The following is a 16,712-nucleotide window of genomic DNA, read 5'->3' on the forward strand; positions in this document are numbered from 1 at the left end:
AGTTGCAGGATCTGTTTTGCAGAGATTCCTTCCCCCAGTTCTTTAAATACAAGGTATTTCTTGTATTCCTTCTTCCTTCCTCCCTAAAGTGGTCTCTGTTTCATCTGAATCAGGAGGTCTCTTTACCTGTTGGGTGATGGGGACAGTGCTTATACTGGTTCGATGGCTGTAGTGTTCTGTCGTTATCTGTGAGTGTCGGGGGAGTTTTGCTGCACTGATTGTTTTAGCTTAGGAGTCATCGACTTTGCTACTGCTAGATCGGCTTTCTGGGGCCTGCATAGCTTACGTATAGTTCAGTTTGTACTCAGTCTCCAACTTGTGAAGGATTGAAAGCCCCAGCCACTGCTATGCGCATGACCTCTAATGCAAACAGCAGCAGTCACAGCTTGATATCTAGTTTACAACACATAACTGAAAAGGACATACTTTAAATCTGGAGGGAGGAACAAGTTTCCAAATTCCAATCCTTGCTTTACATTTTTAAACTCTATATGTAAAAAAAAAAAACTCACCAATTCTCCTTATAATCTCTTCACACTCCATAGCAGAATGTGTTTCAAACACCAGACACTCGAAAGTACTCTGGTCTACAGGCTCGGAGGAATTCCTGTAAGGGACAAGTTCAGTGTAAGCTCAATAAAAACCTGTTTTTATTTGCCATTCTATGTGACCTACAGCATTAGTATGCAAGCTTTCAAAGCTTTAGTGGGTGCCTATGGGGGGCGGGGGTTAAGAGAACAAAAAGTGATCTGAAGTATTCTCTGGCTCTCTAATAATGTTGACCAAAATGGCCAGACACAACAAATTAGGGGCCAGTTGATATGAATATGCTGTCATTGGCTATGTTCCACAAATGCTGTTACATGGGAGATGATGGCATAGGTCTGCATGGTGAAGATAGATGTACAAGAAGCCATATAACACTGCCCAACCTAGCTAGTTTCAAACAGAAATATTTTGCAAAATTTAAATCCTCTATAACATTGCCTGTTCCAGCAGCGACTGAAAAGCAAAGTTACTCACCTGTAGTAGATGTTCTCTGAGGACAGCAGGACAAGTAGTCTTACATCTGGGTGCCATCATCTGATAGAGACCAGTGCAGACTCTGACTAGTGAGATGAATGTAGAAATTAGTAGCAGCATCCCACGGTGCATGTGCTGGTACCTTCCCATTTGACACGCGGGAGTGTGAAAACATTGCTGTAAGTGAGTAACTTCAGTTTCCTAGAGGACAAGAAGGCTAGTTGTATTCTTACATCTGGGCATTCCTAGCTACCAGACTCGTCAAAAACAATGCTAGGATGATAGGGACTCAAAATGGCAGGCCTCGAAGTAAACCTGAAACTATTTGCATACTCATTATAAATGTGCAACCTGGAACCAAAGAAAACTGGGGGGTGGAATTGGATTCTAGACACCAAATTCTGCTGGAATGGACTGGCTGTTACGTTGGGTATCCTCAAGGCAGTAATGAGCTATGAATGTTTGACAGCAGACCATGTCGCAGCTTTGCAAATCTCTTCTGTGGAGGCTGACCTCAAGTGGGCTACCAATGTAGCCATGCCTCTGACATTATAAGCCTTATCATGACCCTCTACAGTCAGCCCAAAGTTAAGGAGATGCAATCTGCTAGGCAATTAGAAATTGTGCATTTGCCTGCCCCCATCTGGGTTTTCTTTTTGTTACATTTGTACCCTGCGCTTTCCCACTCATGGCAGGCTCAATGCGGCTTACATATTGTATACAGGTACTTATTTGTACCTGGGGCAATGGAGGGTTAAGTGACTTGCCCAGAGGCACAAGGAGCTGCCAATTAATCAGATAGGGAAACAGGCTGCGCAAATACACTACAACTACCACAAGACCTTTTGTGAACACCTGGGAGTTGTTGTGAGGCCAACCGTCAGAATGCGATACTGGTAGTGGTGTTTCCCTATTCGGAGTCCGAGATATTTCCTGTGACAGGAAGTATTGAAATGCGAGTATAGGCAAGTCAAGAGCATATAGCCAATCTTTTTCTGAATCATGAGGAGAAGGGTGCCCTGAACATTTCTTTGACCAGGAATATGTTCAGGGCCCTTAGGTGTAGGATGGGATGAAATCCTCCCGTTTTCTTAGGGCCAAGAAAATACCTGGAATAGAATTTCTTCCCTGGTGGCAAGGGTTTGATGCACTAGCCTGTAGAAGGGCAGAGATTTCCTGTAAACGTAACTGCTTGTGCTAAGAGCCAATGAAAAATGCACGCGGTGGGCATTTTGGTCGTCTTTGATGCCAATGCAGGGCATAACTAAGACAGACTATTTGAAGAATGCACTGGTCAGAGGTTACAAGGAGCCATCAGTGTTGGAAAATCTTCAGTCTCCCTCCTACCACTATGCGGTCCGGGACAGTTACTTCGAGTGCAGCTATGCTTTCCTGGAGTCAGTCAAAAACTCGTCCTTTTGCTTCGACTGGGGAGCCGGATGGGTCTTCTGAGGTTGGGACTGGCAAGGCTGAAAATGCTGGGCCTGGGTGTTCTGGGCAGACTAAGAAGGCGGCAGAAAAACCTATGCCTTTGAGAGTAATAGGGCCACTGGCCAGGCCCACCCAAAAATGTCTTAGAAGAGGTGCTGGAGATTGCTGACATGGTGACTGCATGCTATCAGTTTGTTTCTTTATGAGGTTAGCGACCTTCACCTTGTCCCAGCAAGGTACATCCACCAAACTCTCATGAACCAGTGGTTCTTGAACCTCACACCCATGGTGGAAAGTCTGGACGCAATATAAAAAAAATCGTAAGTGCCCCTGACAAGATACTTCCTGCAGTCCAGCTGCTTACTGGCTAAGATCTGCGGCCTGCTCCTGAGGGAGAGAATCCACTAGACTAAGTGTACCATGTAGCAAAGATTTCAAGTAAAGTTCGTGTAGAGGTGGTAGGACTGGATGCAGGCAATAAGCATTGAGGCCCTAAAAGTCTTCCTCCCAAATAAGTCTAGTGTCCCAGCCTCTCTGCGTGGGGGAATCGAGGCATGATTCCTGGAGCTCCTAACTCATTTGAGGACAGATTTGACAACCACAGAGTGGTGAGGCAGTTGTGCCCTTTCGAATCTTGGAGCCTTCTGGATACAATACTGCATTTCCACCTTCTTAAGTGTGACCTGCAGTGAAAGGGGAGATTCCTAGTTATCAATGCATGTTTAAGGATTGGGTGCAACAGTACCATGATACCTTCCTTAGGAGGTGACTCATAGTCCAGAACAAATAACATCTCTACCTGGGCTCTTTTTCAGTCTCTAAATGAGATGGCAGAAAGCCATCTCCTTGACGAAACCAGTGAGAGATCCTCAGGTGGATATTTACATCTTTCTTGAGTTGGATCAGAAAGTAGTACCCCCTAAGACTGAGAAGAAATAAGAACATAAATATTGCCATACTGGGACAGACCAGAGGTCCATCAGGCCCAGTATCCTGTTTCCAACAGTGGCCAACCCAGGTTACAAGTATCTGGCAAGATCCCAAAACAGTACATTTTATGCTGCTTACCCTAGAAACAAGCAGTGGATTTTCCCCAAGTCCATTTTAATAATGGCTTATGGACTTCTTTTAGGAAGTTATCCAAACCTTTTTTTTAAACCCTACTTAGCTAACTGCTTTTACTACATTCTCAGGCAACAAATGCCAGAGTTTAATTACACGTTGTGTGAAGAAATATTTCCTCCAATTTGTTTTAAATTTACTACTTTGTAGCTTCATTGCGTGCCCCCTAGCCTTAGTATTTTTGGAAAGAGTAAACAAGCGATTCACGTCTATCTGTTCCATTCCACTCATTATTTTATAGACCTATATCATGTCCCCTCAGCAGTCTTTTCTCCAAGCTGAAGTGCCCTAGCCGCTTTTAGCCTTTCCTCATAGAGACGTCATCCCATACCCTTTATCATTTTCGTCACCCTTCTCTGTACCTTTTCTAATTCCACTACATCTTTTTTTTTTATTTGCTTTCTTAGCCTCCACTGCCGCACACTGAGCAGAGGGTTTCGACATATTAACGATGATACCTAGATCCACTTCCTGGTCTGTGACTCCTACTGTGGAATCTTGCATTACGTAGCCATCGTTGGGGTTCCTCTTTCCCACATGCATCACTTTGCACTTGCTTACATTAAACGCCATCTGCCATTTGGATACCCAGTCTCCCAGTCTCTTAATGGCCCTTTGGAAATATATCACAATCCTCTTGTGATTTAACAATCGGACTCCTCACTGTTCTCAGACTGGACTGAGTCTGTACCTGCCCCGGCTCGGTGGAACCATTTCCATGAAAAGCAATGATGTACAGCTCCACCTTAAAACTCTGGGAAGCAGCATTGAGAACGGTACTACATGGGTTGATGTCGACACCCTTCAGGCGCCGCCACCAAGGATTTCTCTACAGGCACGGATAAAGCCTCAGGAAGAATTTGGGGCTGATCCGCAGTTGGTGCAAGTGCCCTCAATGCCTGAGCAGATTGCAACTGCAGAATTTGTCCTATCTCTTCTCCGAGCATGGCTTGGTACCACTTATTGAAGGAAGGCATCAGCAAAGACAAGGGAGCGGGGACAGATGCAGCCTGAGATGATTTCAGTGCCAAACTGGAATCTGGCTGCTTGGAAACTTGCATATCAGTACCAGTGGGAGGAGGGTTGCGCTCCTCCAGGTGCCGGCACCTACTCAGGTACCAGTGATGCTGATGATCCAGAGTTCCTGGCACCATGCGTCAAAGAGGACCAGTGCTTATGCTTCTTCGTCTTCCCCTGAAGCTTATCACTGCAGTCCTTCGGTGCCGACGAGGATGACATTAAACCAGTACTCACCCTCTGTCTTGAGTCTGATGTTGACAGGTCCCGACCTTTTGAAGCGACTGGGGGTCTTGGACACTGAGAAAAGAATCACACCCAATTAAACTTCTCAATTGTGAACCGTAAAAAAGGGCAGCATTTAAATTGAAGTTGGAGCTCTAGGCTAAGCAGGCCTAGGAACTTGCAAAAAAAGAAAGGCTACTTGAAGAGCCAAAAATACTTAAAAAACCCCCCAAAAACAATAAAATAAAGAGGAAGGATAAAATAATCGCAAAGGAGACAAAAATACCGGCACGAGAAGGCACTTAGTAAAGCAAAGAACAAATGCACTGAGAGGAGAACATAATAATATGTCCTCTGCTCCAAGGAAAAATAGTGAGGGACCCATGCTCACACATTGAGTGGGAAAGCAACAGCACATGCTCGGTTGGACCCTGCCTGAAATTTCTACATTCATCTAGCTAGTCAGCATCCGCACCAGGCTCCGCTGAATGACCTCACCCAGATGTGAGAATACAACTGGCCTGCTAGTCCTCAGAGAATGAATTTTAGACAGGTAAAAGAGTGAGGAATAAAATCAAATAAAGGAGGCCCAATACAATTATAAAACTTTAATATTTTGTCATTATAGTTTGTGTGAATACTTACATTATGCAAAAGGCAAAAATATTATTGTTGTCTAGACGGCGGCCAACACAAGAGATTTCTGGGTAAGGGTAATGGAACAGAACCTATTTTATGAGACAACATACATCAATGATAGAAATCAGGTTACAGGTCATAGTCAAGTTTTGCTAAATGACAAACTGCTTATCTAGTAAAAGGTGAACAACATAAGGGGGTGGGGACTTGTGTCTAAGGGAGCTTTTCAATTCTGAGATGTTCTAGAAAATTCTGAAATGCATTAGAATCATATGGTTTATTAAAATTTGCTATACTGCCAAGGCTAACTCGCACGTCTCAGCGGTTTACAATCATAACTGCAAATGTTTTGTGATGGACAGCATTAAAAAATGGTGGGGTCTATTAGTGTAATAAGTGCTGGATTGTAGTGCACTACATTCCTGTGCTTGGAGGGAAATTTCTAAAGGTTGGTGTTGCTGATCATTTCATTATTCATTGATGAAAACTAATGGCTACCTTGGATTTCTGGACACCAGGGAAACCTGCATTGGTCTGCACTGTGCTCTGATTTGAATAGCAGTAAAACTCTGTTTACCTTAGAAGATGTTTTCTCTTTTACAATAACTTCTGTTTCCTTCACATCAAACAAAACTTCCTAAATAAATGAAACAAGCTTGTTTTCTGTTTTGGTACAAAAGAGCCTGAAAACGTTCTACTATTTGAAGGTTGACCATAAATAGATAAATGAGCCCAATACATTATAAATTCCCCGTCTACAACACCATGTGTAAAACTATGTTTTAAGGAACTGACCCTAGATGGTGCTCGCTGCTCCAACACCATTGGGATGCCTGCATCCAGCACCTCTTTGCCGCCATACTGCAAAAATTGGAATGCAACATGAACAATGTAAAATTACTCAAAACCAAAATAAATACAATCCTCTTAACTATCATAGACGAATACTCACCAGCCCAACACTGGCTTGGCCCAGGTACCGAAGCATGTACATAAGTCTGGGGAGAACAAGAGGTCACAATGTTTCCACATATTTAGAAGAATCAAGACTGGGTTACCTCTCCCAACAGAATTTATGTACAGATTTTCTCCCCCCCAAATATAGAACCATAAAATACATACAAAACCCCTGCATTCTCTTGAAACTTTGGGTTGTGATAATATTTGCAAATCTTTTTATTAAATTTCAACATATAGGATAACCCCCAAAAAACCCTCCCCCAGGCAACTACCAAACACTCCTAGAAGTCAAGGTACTTAGCACAAAAAGCAACTACTGTGAATGGGGCTGTGGTTCTTAGAACCTCTACCTGCCTTAAATTAGAAAATACAAGCCCTCCAGCAGAAACCCCACACCTAACCATGCTTGACACCCGTGAATCATGAATGCCAATTAGTGACCTAATGAAAACATATTGAAACCCTCACTATGTGCTGTAGGTGAAATCTTTTGTAGATAGGCATCCCAAACAGCAAGAAATCTCTGTTGCATCTAAAGTGATAAATGGGCCACCTGTGATTGCCTGATCATAAGTTCATGGAGCTTGTTCCTCCAATACCAAAAGGACAGTGGATAATTCTATAACCAATGGTTGAGGATACATTTCTTGCCGAGGATACAGGACTTCCCCTAAGTAACTTCTCACCAGAGGTTCCGACTCCCAAAGTACTAATAGAATTAAAAAAGATGCCCTCAAATGTAAAACCCAAACAACGTCCAAGAACCAACTGAACAAATGTAAAGACGGCTCCCCAAAGTGATTTAATTCTCCAACACAGCCACATCCTATGAAAGAATGAATTATTGGTCATCTCGCATTTCCGACAACAGGGTATCTACCACGCCTACATGATGCGCTTGTTGCTGAGAAAAATAAGCTCTATGCACTTGCACTGTTCGGAAATGACACTCCTGCAACTCTGCACTATGAGCCAAGCGAGGAATTCCCTGAATAACAGCCGATAAGATCTGAGTACAAACTGGCCTACCTAAGTCCTGCCCCCACTGCTCTGCAATGCTCTGAAGATCCAGAACTGGGGCACGTCGATTGATCTCTCTATGGAACCACGAGATGGAAATTTGACTCAAAGCATCCCCTTCTAAGAATTCTCTCAGTTGGACCCCAAGGTCGGAGCTAAACTCTGAGCTGGCAGAGATATGCCAAATAATGGAACAGCTGAATATATGCAAAAGTAGCTGCCGGACCATGGGCACACAGTTGCAAAAATTCCTGGTAAGAAAGGTCCTGTCTGCTTTAACCAGATGTTAGGGAAACACCACATTCCCCCAGCTGCCGAAACACCATGTCAGTCCTGGGCAAGAAATCTGCATTACCCTCCCAGTGGCAACAAGACACTACCAGAAGGCTCCTGCTGCCAGAACAGAAGCAAGTCTCTCCATAATAATCAGAAGGGTCTAAACAAAACGCTCTGATGTTCTTGCACAGGTGCCAACGGAGCATGAAGCAGGTAATTCACATCAAGGACGAAAATAGGCCCTTACTAAGGCTACATCTGTATAAGTGGAAGTTCCAAGGATTCAATCCCATAGGTAGCAAAGCAAACACGCTTGACTGTACTACTTCATATCCGGGACTCCCAGTTTCCCCTGAGCCCAAAGGAAACCGCCATTGTACTTTAGGTTTCTTACCTCCCCAACAGAACCTCAGAAACACAACAAACAAATAGGTAAGAACTGTAAAACATATAACCAGCGAGGAAAGATCACCATGTGGTACAAATTTATTCTACCCAATAAAGATAATGGAAGGGCGTTCCACTGATCCAGTTGCTTGGGGACACTAAAGAGCAACTTAATGACATTTAAGCTATACAGAGAATCTGGATCCTATTGGTAACTGAATACCCAGATAACGAAAGAACCCTTGAGCCCATTGCATGTGGAAGGCAGTGCCCCAGGAATGATGCAAGGCCTCCAAACTTGCCAACGCCTCAGACGGTCAAGTTTAGTTGAAATCCTGAGACATCTACTTACAAAGACTTTCCATAAGAACAGGAAGAGGGGAGCGGGGCTCGGTAAGGAGAACAAGCAGGTCATCTGCAAAGGCTGCGGTTTTAAAAAGGGCATCCCCAAACTGCACACCACAGATCTCTGGATTACCTTGAAGTTCCCAAAGCAATGGGTCAAGTGTCAAGACAAAAAGAAGAGGATAAAAGGGACAACACTGATGTGTGCTGCGCCTTTAGGGAACAATTCAGAGAGTAATCCATTAGTATAAACTTGTGCCTGTAGATTGGCATATAAGGTCTCAACTGCCTGATAGAATTATGCCATAAGCCTTCAGAGCACCATAGAGAAACCCCCACACCACCCAATCAAAGGCCTTTTCGGCATCAAAGCTGATTAGGAGAGCAGGAGTCATCCCTCTCCCCCCCCCCCCCCCCCGAACACAACACCTTTAAAGCCGCCAAAATCCCCCACGTGTTCTTAGAAAATCGCTCGTCTACATGTGAAGCCCACCTGTGGCTGTGCTTCAAGGTTTAACGAAAATGGGATGATATGATTCCAGCCTATTTGGAGGCTTACCTGGTTTCAAGAGAACTATAATCTGCACCATATTAAGATGGCTGGGCAACCGACCACGCTGAATAAAGGCATTAAACACCTCCGCCAGGACCAGGACTGACTTCTGTAAAAGCTATGTAGTCCATCTGGTGCAGTTCCAGTTTTTAAAAAGGATGCTTGGGGTTATCTGGGAAAGTATAGACTGGTGAGCCCAGCATTGATGGTGGGCAAAACGGTTGAAGCTATACTAAAAAATAATAATAATAAATATACTATCCACATACTAGAGGCCAACTGAATTTCAGTTTTGGTTTGTTTGAAAATCTGTTTATTGAAGGTTTAACACAAATAACACCATGCTCCCCCCCCCCCCTCCAAAAACTATACAATACAGCAGAACCTGAGAAAGTGGAAAAGCAACACTGTGGTGCCAAATTCTTAGACCCCCCCCCCCCAGCCTAAAATCTGCCTCCCACCCAACTTTCTAAACCCCTACCCCCTCTCCCCCTTGGAAAATCATCCGAAAAGCAAACAGTGTTCTGTGTGAAACCTGTTAAGAACTGAACTACATGCCCTTGGAGACAATTGCTGTTAAGTAGGGACCCCACACTGACAAAAATGTCTTTTTCCTTCTGGGAACAAGATGCGTCTCCCACTACATAAGCTCATGTAATTTATTCCTCCAATACCAAAAGGATGGTGGAGCATTGGAAAGACAATGATTGAGAATACATTTTTCCCAAGTACTTAATCCCTGAGGACCTCTTTCCCACTGTGGAAAAGGAGCTGAACAACACACCCATCATAGTGAGCCCTAAAGCGTATCCCAAAAGCGAGTGGAAGTAAGCCAGAACAGCTGCCCAAAATACTTGTATAGCCGTACATGTCCAGAGACCATGAGAAAATGAATTATCCCCCTGGTTACACTTCAAAATAAGTAGGGATTTCAGCACAACCAGCAAGATACGCCTGCATTTGAGAAAAATAGGCCCTGTGGATGGCTCTAAATTGGCTTTCCCTCAACTCTGCACTGTAAACAAACTGTGGCATTGCCTTAAGGACCAACAAGATTGTCGAAGGGCTGATTGTGCTTCCCAGTTCCCACTCCCATCATTCAGCAACCATGCACAAATCTAGAGCTGAGGCTTGACACAAGAGTGCCTTAAAGAACTAGGAAATAAATACTTGACCCAATGCATCGCCCTCCAAAAATTCTTGTAGGGAGGCCCCGAATTGTAGTGTTAAACTATCCTTAGGTAAGGAGGCCAGATAATGGGATACTTGATGAAATGCAAAAATATCCCCTGGGCTAACAGCACATCGTTGCTGGAAGTTATGAACAGTGAGAAAAGAACCATCTTCCTTCATCAAATGTTCCAACAGAACAATGCCCCAGCCCTCCGAATGTCTAAACGCCACATTTTCCATCCCAGGGGAACTCTGCATCACCCACTCGATTCCTATTTCCAGTAAACAAGCAGTTCCTGCCATAACACCCAAAGGGGTTGAAACACAAGACTACTATGTAGTACCGCTCTAGGCAATCGAGTTAAACGAGCATGAACCAGATAATTAAGATGCCAAGGAGAAAAATACTGTGGGTTTATCAGAGGACCACAGACTGTAAGCTGACAATTCCCAGCAGTCCTCACTGGTTGACATTCACACAACCAAACTTGAGTTTTCAGCTTCGGCACAGTTTTGGTGGCAGGTTCGGTGTTGGTTGGCCTCTAACAAATGACGAGAAATATGATAGAAGTTTATAAAAAAAAATCAGGAGTAGAGGATGAAATGGTTAAATAGGGAGCTGCTGTTTAACCTGCCAAACAAGAAAAGGCCAGCCTATGAAACGCATGACCCAATAGGTTGACATCGAACTGTAGAAACATTGTCCTGCAGTACATAATTAAGCTGTGGAATTATTAGCCAGGTAGACTTTGAAGGGCTATTGTTCATACCTGGAAATTAACTATGGAAAATAGATTTACTTTTTTGGTTCCGCCAGGCACTTGCGACCTGAACCAGCTATTGTTGAAGATAGGATGCTGGCCTCAATGGACTTTGGTTTGACTTGGCATGGCTTTTATTTGTGGAGAACTCACTAATAAAATGCAAGGCTTGAAAAGGTTCTTTCAGGAGATGAAGTTAAAGATAGGCATCGTCCAGTGTCAATTCCTGAAAGAATCAATTTGAGTGCAAGATGATTTTGATAGCACGACTGGGTGGCAGTATGTGTAACTTGGCTGAAAAAGGGCAGGTTCTTCTAGCTCAGGGAAGCTACTCCTTTAGTCCAACAGTAGAGTTCGCACTAAGGAGGTAGAAAGTTACTAGTTCAAATTCTGAGATCCCCCTACTAGAAAAACAGACTATAATACAATGAAGTTCACTGAAAATGTGGAACTTTCATAAGTAGGCATTAGTGGAAGGAATTAACAAATGATCAAATCAACTGGCTTTGATAGTGATCTGAAAATCATAACGTCAAAGACAGTTCAAGAGGGGAAATTATTTGTTGCAGAAACTCTAAACATCAGAGAACCTGAAGCTCCAACACAAGTGTAATTTATAATTAATATATATATATTTTTAAGGTTTCCCACCTCGTTTTTCCCCATTAGTTAGCTTGGTATAAGTTGCATTCCTTTCTAGTCATCAGCTCGAGGGAAACTTTCTGCAAGACTGGAACCCTGAATATTGTTCTTGTACGGAGGGGTCACTCCTGTAATAATTATCCCCTTCCCTCCCACCCAGAATCTCAGCACAGCCCATTCATGATACATGATACGTACAAGAAGTTGCACTGTACAGGAGTCTCTGCACCATAGTCAAGCCATGGAATCAACCCTTTGAAATGAAAAGTTACACTGGCTTCCACTTAAAGAATGTATTGCGTTCAAGGTCTGTACTCTGGTTCATAAAATCATTTACGGAGATGCCCCGGCCTACATGTTAAACCTTATTAACTTACCACCCAGGAATGCTAAAAGATCAGCACGCACATTCCTGAATCTTCACTTCCCCAGCTGTAAAGGACTAAAATACAGATTAACACATGCGTCCAGCTTTTCCTACATGAGCACGCACCTGTGGAATGCATTGCCATCTGACCTGAAAACAGTTTACGACCTAATCAACTTTTGTAAATCACTGAAGACTTATCTCTTCAACAAGGCATACCACAATGATCCATAATAGGAACTGTAACGCACTACCACTTACCTGATATTTTGAATGTTTTCTCTGTATACTCGATTGCTTAATTTTATTATGTCATCCATGTTCTTTATTCAATATTAATTGTATCTTTTACTCTGGATTGGCGAATGCCATGACAGAACATTGTAACATTGTAACATTGTGGGAAAATGTGGGATACAAATGCAACAAATAAATAAACATGAAATGGGCTAAGTTGTGTGCCAGATAACCGTTGATTTGTGGATTTTATTTTGTAAGGCTGTTTTTGAAATTGAATTGTTCCTTGCTTTATGATCTTTATTAGATGTGTGTAATCAAACACAAGAATAAACTAAACTTCATGTTGCAATATCAGTAGCAGGTCAGACTGTACTAAGCAATTTTAGCAGACAGACTGTCTCTCCTGCCTTTGCTATACTATTTGTGACAGTAATTTGTGTAATGGCTGTTTTATTCATTTATAATTTACAGTACGTGCTATTGGTAGTGAACCTAGATTCCTCTAGCACAAGGCTTCCCAAACCTGTCATAGGGACCCCATAGCCAATCAGGTTTTTAGGATATCTACAATGAATATGCAACAGTCAAAGCTGCATACATTGCAGTCCCAGTATATTCAAATTTAGTTCATGCATATGCAATGCCTTTGTGTTGAATACATGTCTTATTTGAATATTTACTTTAAGCTGCTTTGCTAGTATTTCTGAAAAGGTGATTTTTAAAGCTGGGTAAATGGACTTGGTTAAGGATTGCAAGCATGTTGTGACTAGACTGAGGGTTGGCATTTCCAGTGGTCAACTAGAGAAATAATGCCTAGATTTGCTCTCGGATCTATATATGTTACTTTTCTGCAAATTATACCCTGCTCAAATTGCAATTTTAAAAATGGACATGTACTTGGAGAAATTTTCAGAAGAAAATTACACATATAACTTTCCTTCTGAAAAGCAGGCAGATGAAAAATTTGAAAATGCTCTCTGGATAACATCAGAGAAAGAACCACCAAAGAGCATGCAGTATACACCATGAAAATGAAAGATACTCTGGCAAAGAGTTTGCCACTCTGTGGGTGTACAAGCCAGAGTGCTTTTAGTTCTAGAAAATAGATTTGGAGAGGACTGTGCATGGATACAAGTCCAGATGTCTTGGTATGGACATGCCATAGTTAATCATGATCTTTTTTAGCATTCACTGGTGTATCTCCCTTGCCCGCTGTCAACTTGAATGAATCCCTGTTCTACCTGCCATCCTGCAGGCAACTGTCCTCACTCTCTTCTAAGTGCTTAGGCTCGTGTTGGAGTTGGAAGGTGGGCAGCTTCTCCTGTATGACTTTCAGGTAAGGCATCAGCGGTCGATACAGTGTTCCATCATGCCATTTCCAGCGGATAAGACGAAAGCTCAGTGGTTTGTCCCTTAGTTTCTGTAGCACTGTTCCAGCCTGGCAAAAAAAAGAAAACAGGTTATCATAGTTGGTGAGCAGGGATAAGGATTAGAAAGGAATGGGAGACTGGGACATTTTTAACACAGACTCTCCAAAATGGAGAATTTCTGCTCCCTCCTGTCCTATGACCCTATACCAAACAAATGTGTATGTGCCCCCATACCACTTGTGTACCCAGAGCTTTCAATAGGTACCCTAGGAGACTGTAACGAGTCTTGTATATAGTAATTGGCATTTAAAACAAGATAGGAGTAATACTGTCAAGTATAGCTGATCTCTGAAGTAGTTACTGATTTGGGCCTGTAGTCCTGAGCTCTATGCCCGACAGGCTCACATTTCTTGTTAAGGCCAAACAAGTTACTAGCAAGGAGCAATGTTGAGCCCTACCTGCCCATTCTGAGCATTTCTCAGTGAGATACCATTGATCTCATCAATGATATCACCAACCAACACCAACTCATCAATCTCTGCCTGACTTCCAGGTAATACTTCCACAATAAAAATTCGACCATCCAAGTACCTGAAAAAGTGACCAAGAGAACAATGATAACTACCAAGCTGCATGCAAACAGACCTAAAAGCAGCTTCCCTTGAGATTTAGAAGCACACAAGACCTTCTGGTTCCCCTGCAATTTTTATTTTCTCATGTAATGTGTAATTTGCAATTAAATAATGCTTAGTACAGGATAATACATTCTGAAATCAAATGTCCCATGTGAACCGTTTTTTGTATGTGCTCCTCCACCCAGCTGGGATTATAGATTACATAAATATAATAAATCATTTTACACTTAATTTACTGCCTTGCTTTTATCCAAAGGCATGTGATGAGCAGATACAAGGAGATTTCAATAGCTCCAGTCTTATGCCATAATAACTCTACAGCACCCATGGTGATTTACTTTAGACTGTCATCTATGATGCATGGAAGGAACTACTGCCCTCCAGTAGGTAGGAATTAGCAATGGACAGTCAGTCAAATCCATTTAATTAGTTGCCAATATTGTTATTACTAAAAAGACCAAACCTGTCTGTTAGGGAAATGGAAATCAGAAAATATGTCTCCCCTGAGCAATGATGCAGAGTATAATACCTGTAAAACACGGTAAACCAGTTTTTGCAGCCACTGCACCCTTATTTGTAACTCATGTTGACTATTATCAAATGGAATATTCACCACCTTGGTCTCCAATCCAGAAGAGAAAGGGAAGAGGGGAAAGACAATGCCCCGTAAGAGAACTAAGATCTCCATGGTTTACAACTTTCTTCAGCCAAACATTTTAGATGAGACAGTGTGTAATCAGAGCCTGAAGAAAAGGGCTCAGCATTGTGGAATTGTCTGTTTATGGAACATTCAAGGGATTCTACCTGTATGGTATTTTAAAAAATGCTTAAAATTTGGGTGTTCGGTCTATGAATGTGATGTAGTGGAATAGGGGATGTTAAACTTGCTGAATATTGCTTTTGCTAAAAGGGATTATTTTACATGAATTATATTTTCTACAGGTTTTTAGTAGCTATTTTTATGTTTTGTAAATCTTCTCAAACTAGGCAGTTGGCTGGTATATAATGCCTTTTTGTGTACCAGTCATTTCCTTTTTTTTCTCTCTTGGAGGGTGATGATTTTCACAAGCAAATGACAAGGGGAAAAGTGATACATAGAAAGTGATAGAGGATTTAAACAGAGATAGCAGGGTTTGCAGCAAGCCTGTGTTTGCATAATAAGCCTGCCAGGGGATTCTTACCTGAGCACCATTCCCAGCTCCCTGCATGGAACAGTCTCATAGGTTTCACACACCTGGAATATAGCAGAAACCATCTAGTGCTAGATCAAATTCTTGCTTAGATTGTCTCCTGAGCTTATTCTCTGCTTCAATTTTTTACAAAAATACTCAGCAAGAACAGAAGGGTAGCTCTTTACAGCCACTGTCCCCCATACTCTTCCAGAGGTATAACCTTATGAACACACAGCACTGCCTCCTGTAAGAAGTAAAGTACTGATGTTAGCGAATAAAAGGAGGAGCAGGGGGCTGACAAATCACTTTCTTATAACTGAAATCCAACTGGATTTTCTGCTTTTCAACAATCTGAGTCACTGTCTGGATAGCAAGATGGTGATCCTTAAATCTCGAGAAGGTCTGTCAAGTGCTCTCTAGATGGCCATTCTGGTATTCTCTACAGAAAGCAAATATCAATAGCCAATCCCCAAAACAAGTGGCTGGTCCTTAATGATTGAAGAGGGTTGTTAATTCTGAAGCAGCTAAGAAATGATAACAGTTAAAATTATCAACAACTTACTGGCAGCAACCAGCTATCATCCAAGAAACTGGAGTTCTGAAAAACACACACACACACAAAAGTCTATTTACTGAAAATTTCAATAATCATGAGATATTTTGAGAGAGCACTCCAATATAGCTATTACCTCTAGATCCAAAGAGAAATTAATTTCTGTCACCACCAGCATCATGGAATGGAATGGCTCTGTAAGTAAAAAGGACAAAAGCATCCTGTACATCAACCTCCTACAGTTCATAAATTTGCCTAAGTATCCTTTCTATTAATGAGGGAACATCATTTGGGAACATTATGGCCCTATTCTGCTGTTATGTGACACAGCACATTTCTGCCTCCTTCACAGGCAGACTAGGGTATGTCCACCCAATCTAGCAGCAGAAAGTTGTGTGTGGGGAGGATGGGTTGTGGTTGTTTGTGGCATGGGTGTAGAGGGAGGTTGTTGAGGTACAGGAGGTTGGTGTTTGAGTGCGAGAGCATGTAGAATGTGTGCAAGTGTGCAGCGGTTTTTATACATAAGTATTGTCACACTGGGACAGACCAAAGGCCCATCAAGCCCAGCATCCTGTTTCCAACAGTGGCCAATCCAGGTCACAAATACCTGGCAAGATCCCAAAAAAGTTCAATACATTTTATGCTGCTTATCCCAGAAATACCAGTGAATTTGCCCTCCCGTGGGAGGTGGTGGAGATGAAAACGGTAACAGAATTAAAAAATGCATGGGATAAATATACAGGAATCCTGTTCAGAAGGAATGGATCCTCAGAAGTTTAGCGGAGATTGGGTGGCAGAGCC

The 16,712-nt window shown here is 42.4% G+C and overlaps 1 protein-coding gene across 1 annotated transcript in view; it reads right to left on the reverse strand.

Moving 5' to 3' along the window:
* The window catches only part of LOC115473360, a 47,995-nt gene that overhangs the window by 8,113 nt on the left and 23,170 nt on the right, over positions 1 to 16,712 (reverse strand). The window contains exons 6-15 of the mRNA XM_030208249.1: positions 16,048 to 16,106; positions 15,921 to 15,956; positions 15,368 to 15,420; positions 14,010 to 14,142; positions 13,423 to 13,619; positions 6,410 to 6,455; positions 6,253 to 6,318; positions 6,035 to 6,094; positions 5,464 to 5,546; positions 513 to 607 (exon numbers count right to left, since the gene is read on the reverse strand). Of these exons, the coding sequence (XP_030064109.1) occupies positions 513 to 607; positions 5,464 to 5,546; positions 6,035 to 6,094; positions 6,253 to 6,318; positions 6,410 to 6,455; positions 13,423 to 13,619; positions 14,010 to 14,142; positions 15,368 to 15,420; positions 15,921 to 15,956; positions 16,048 to 16,106 (828 nt within the window). The remainder of the gene's footprint in view (positions 1 to 512; positions 608 to 5,463; positions 5,547 to 6,034; positions 6,095 to 6,252; positions 6,319 to 6,409; positions 6,456 to 13,422; positions 13,620 to 14,009; positions 14,143 to 15,367; positions 15,421 to 15,920; positions 15,957 to 16,047; positions 16,107 to 16,712) is intronic.

This window comes from Microcaecilia unicolor, chromosome 6, assembly GCF_901765095.1.
Source record: "Microcaecilia unicolor chromosome 6, aMicUni1.1, whole genome shotgun sequence".
Classification (NCBI taxonomy): Eukaryota; Metazoa; Chordata; class Amphibia; order Gymnophiona; family Siphonopidae; genus Microcaecilia; species Microcaecilia unicolor.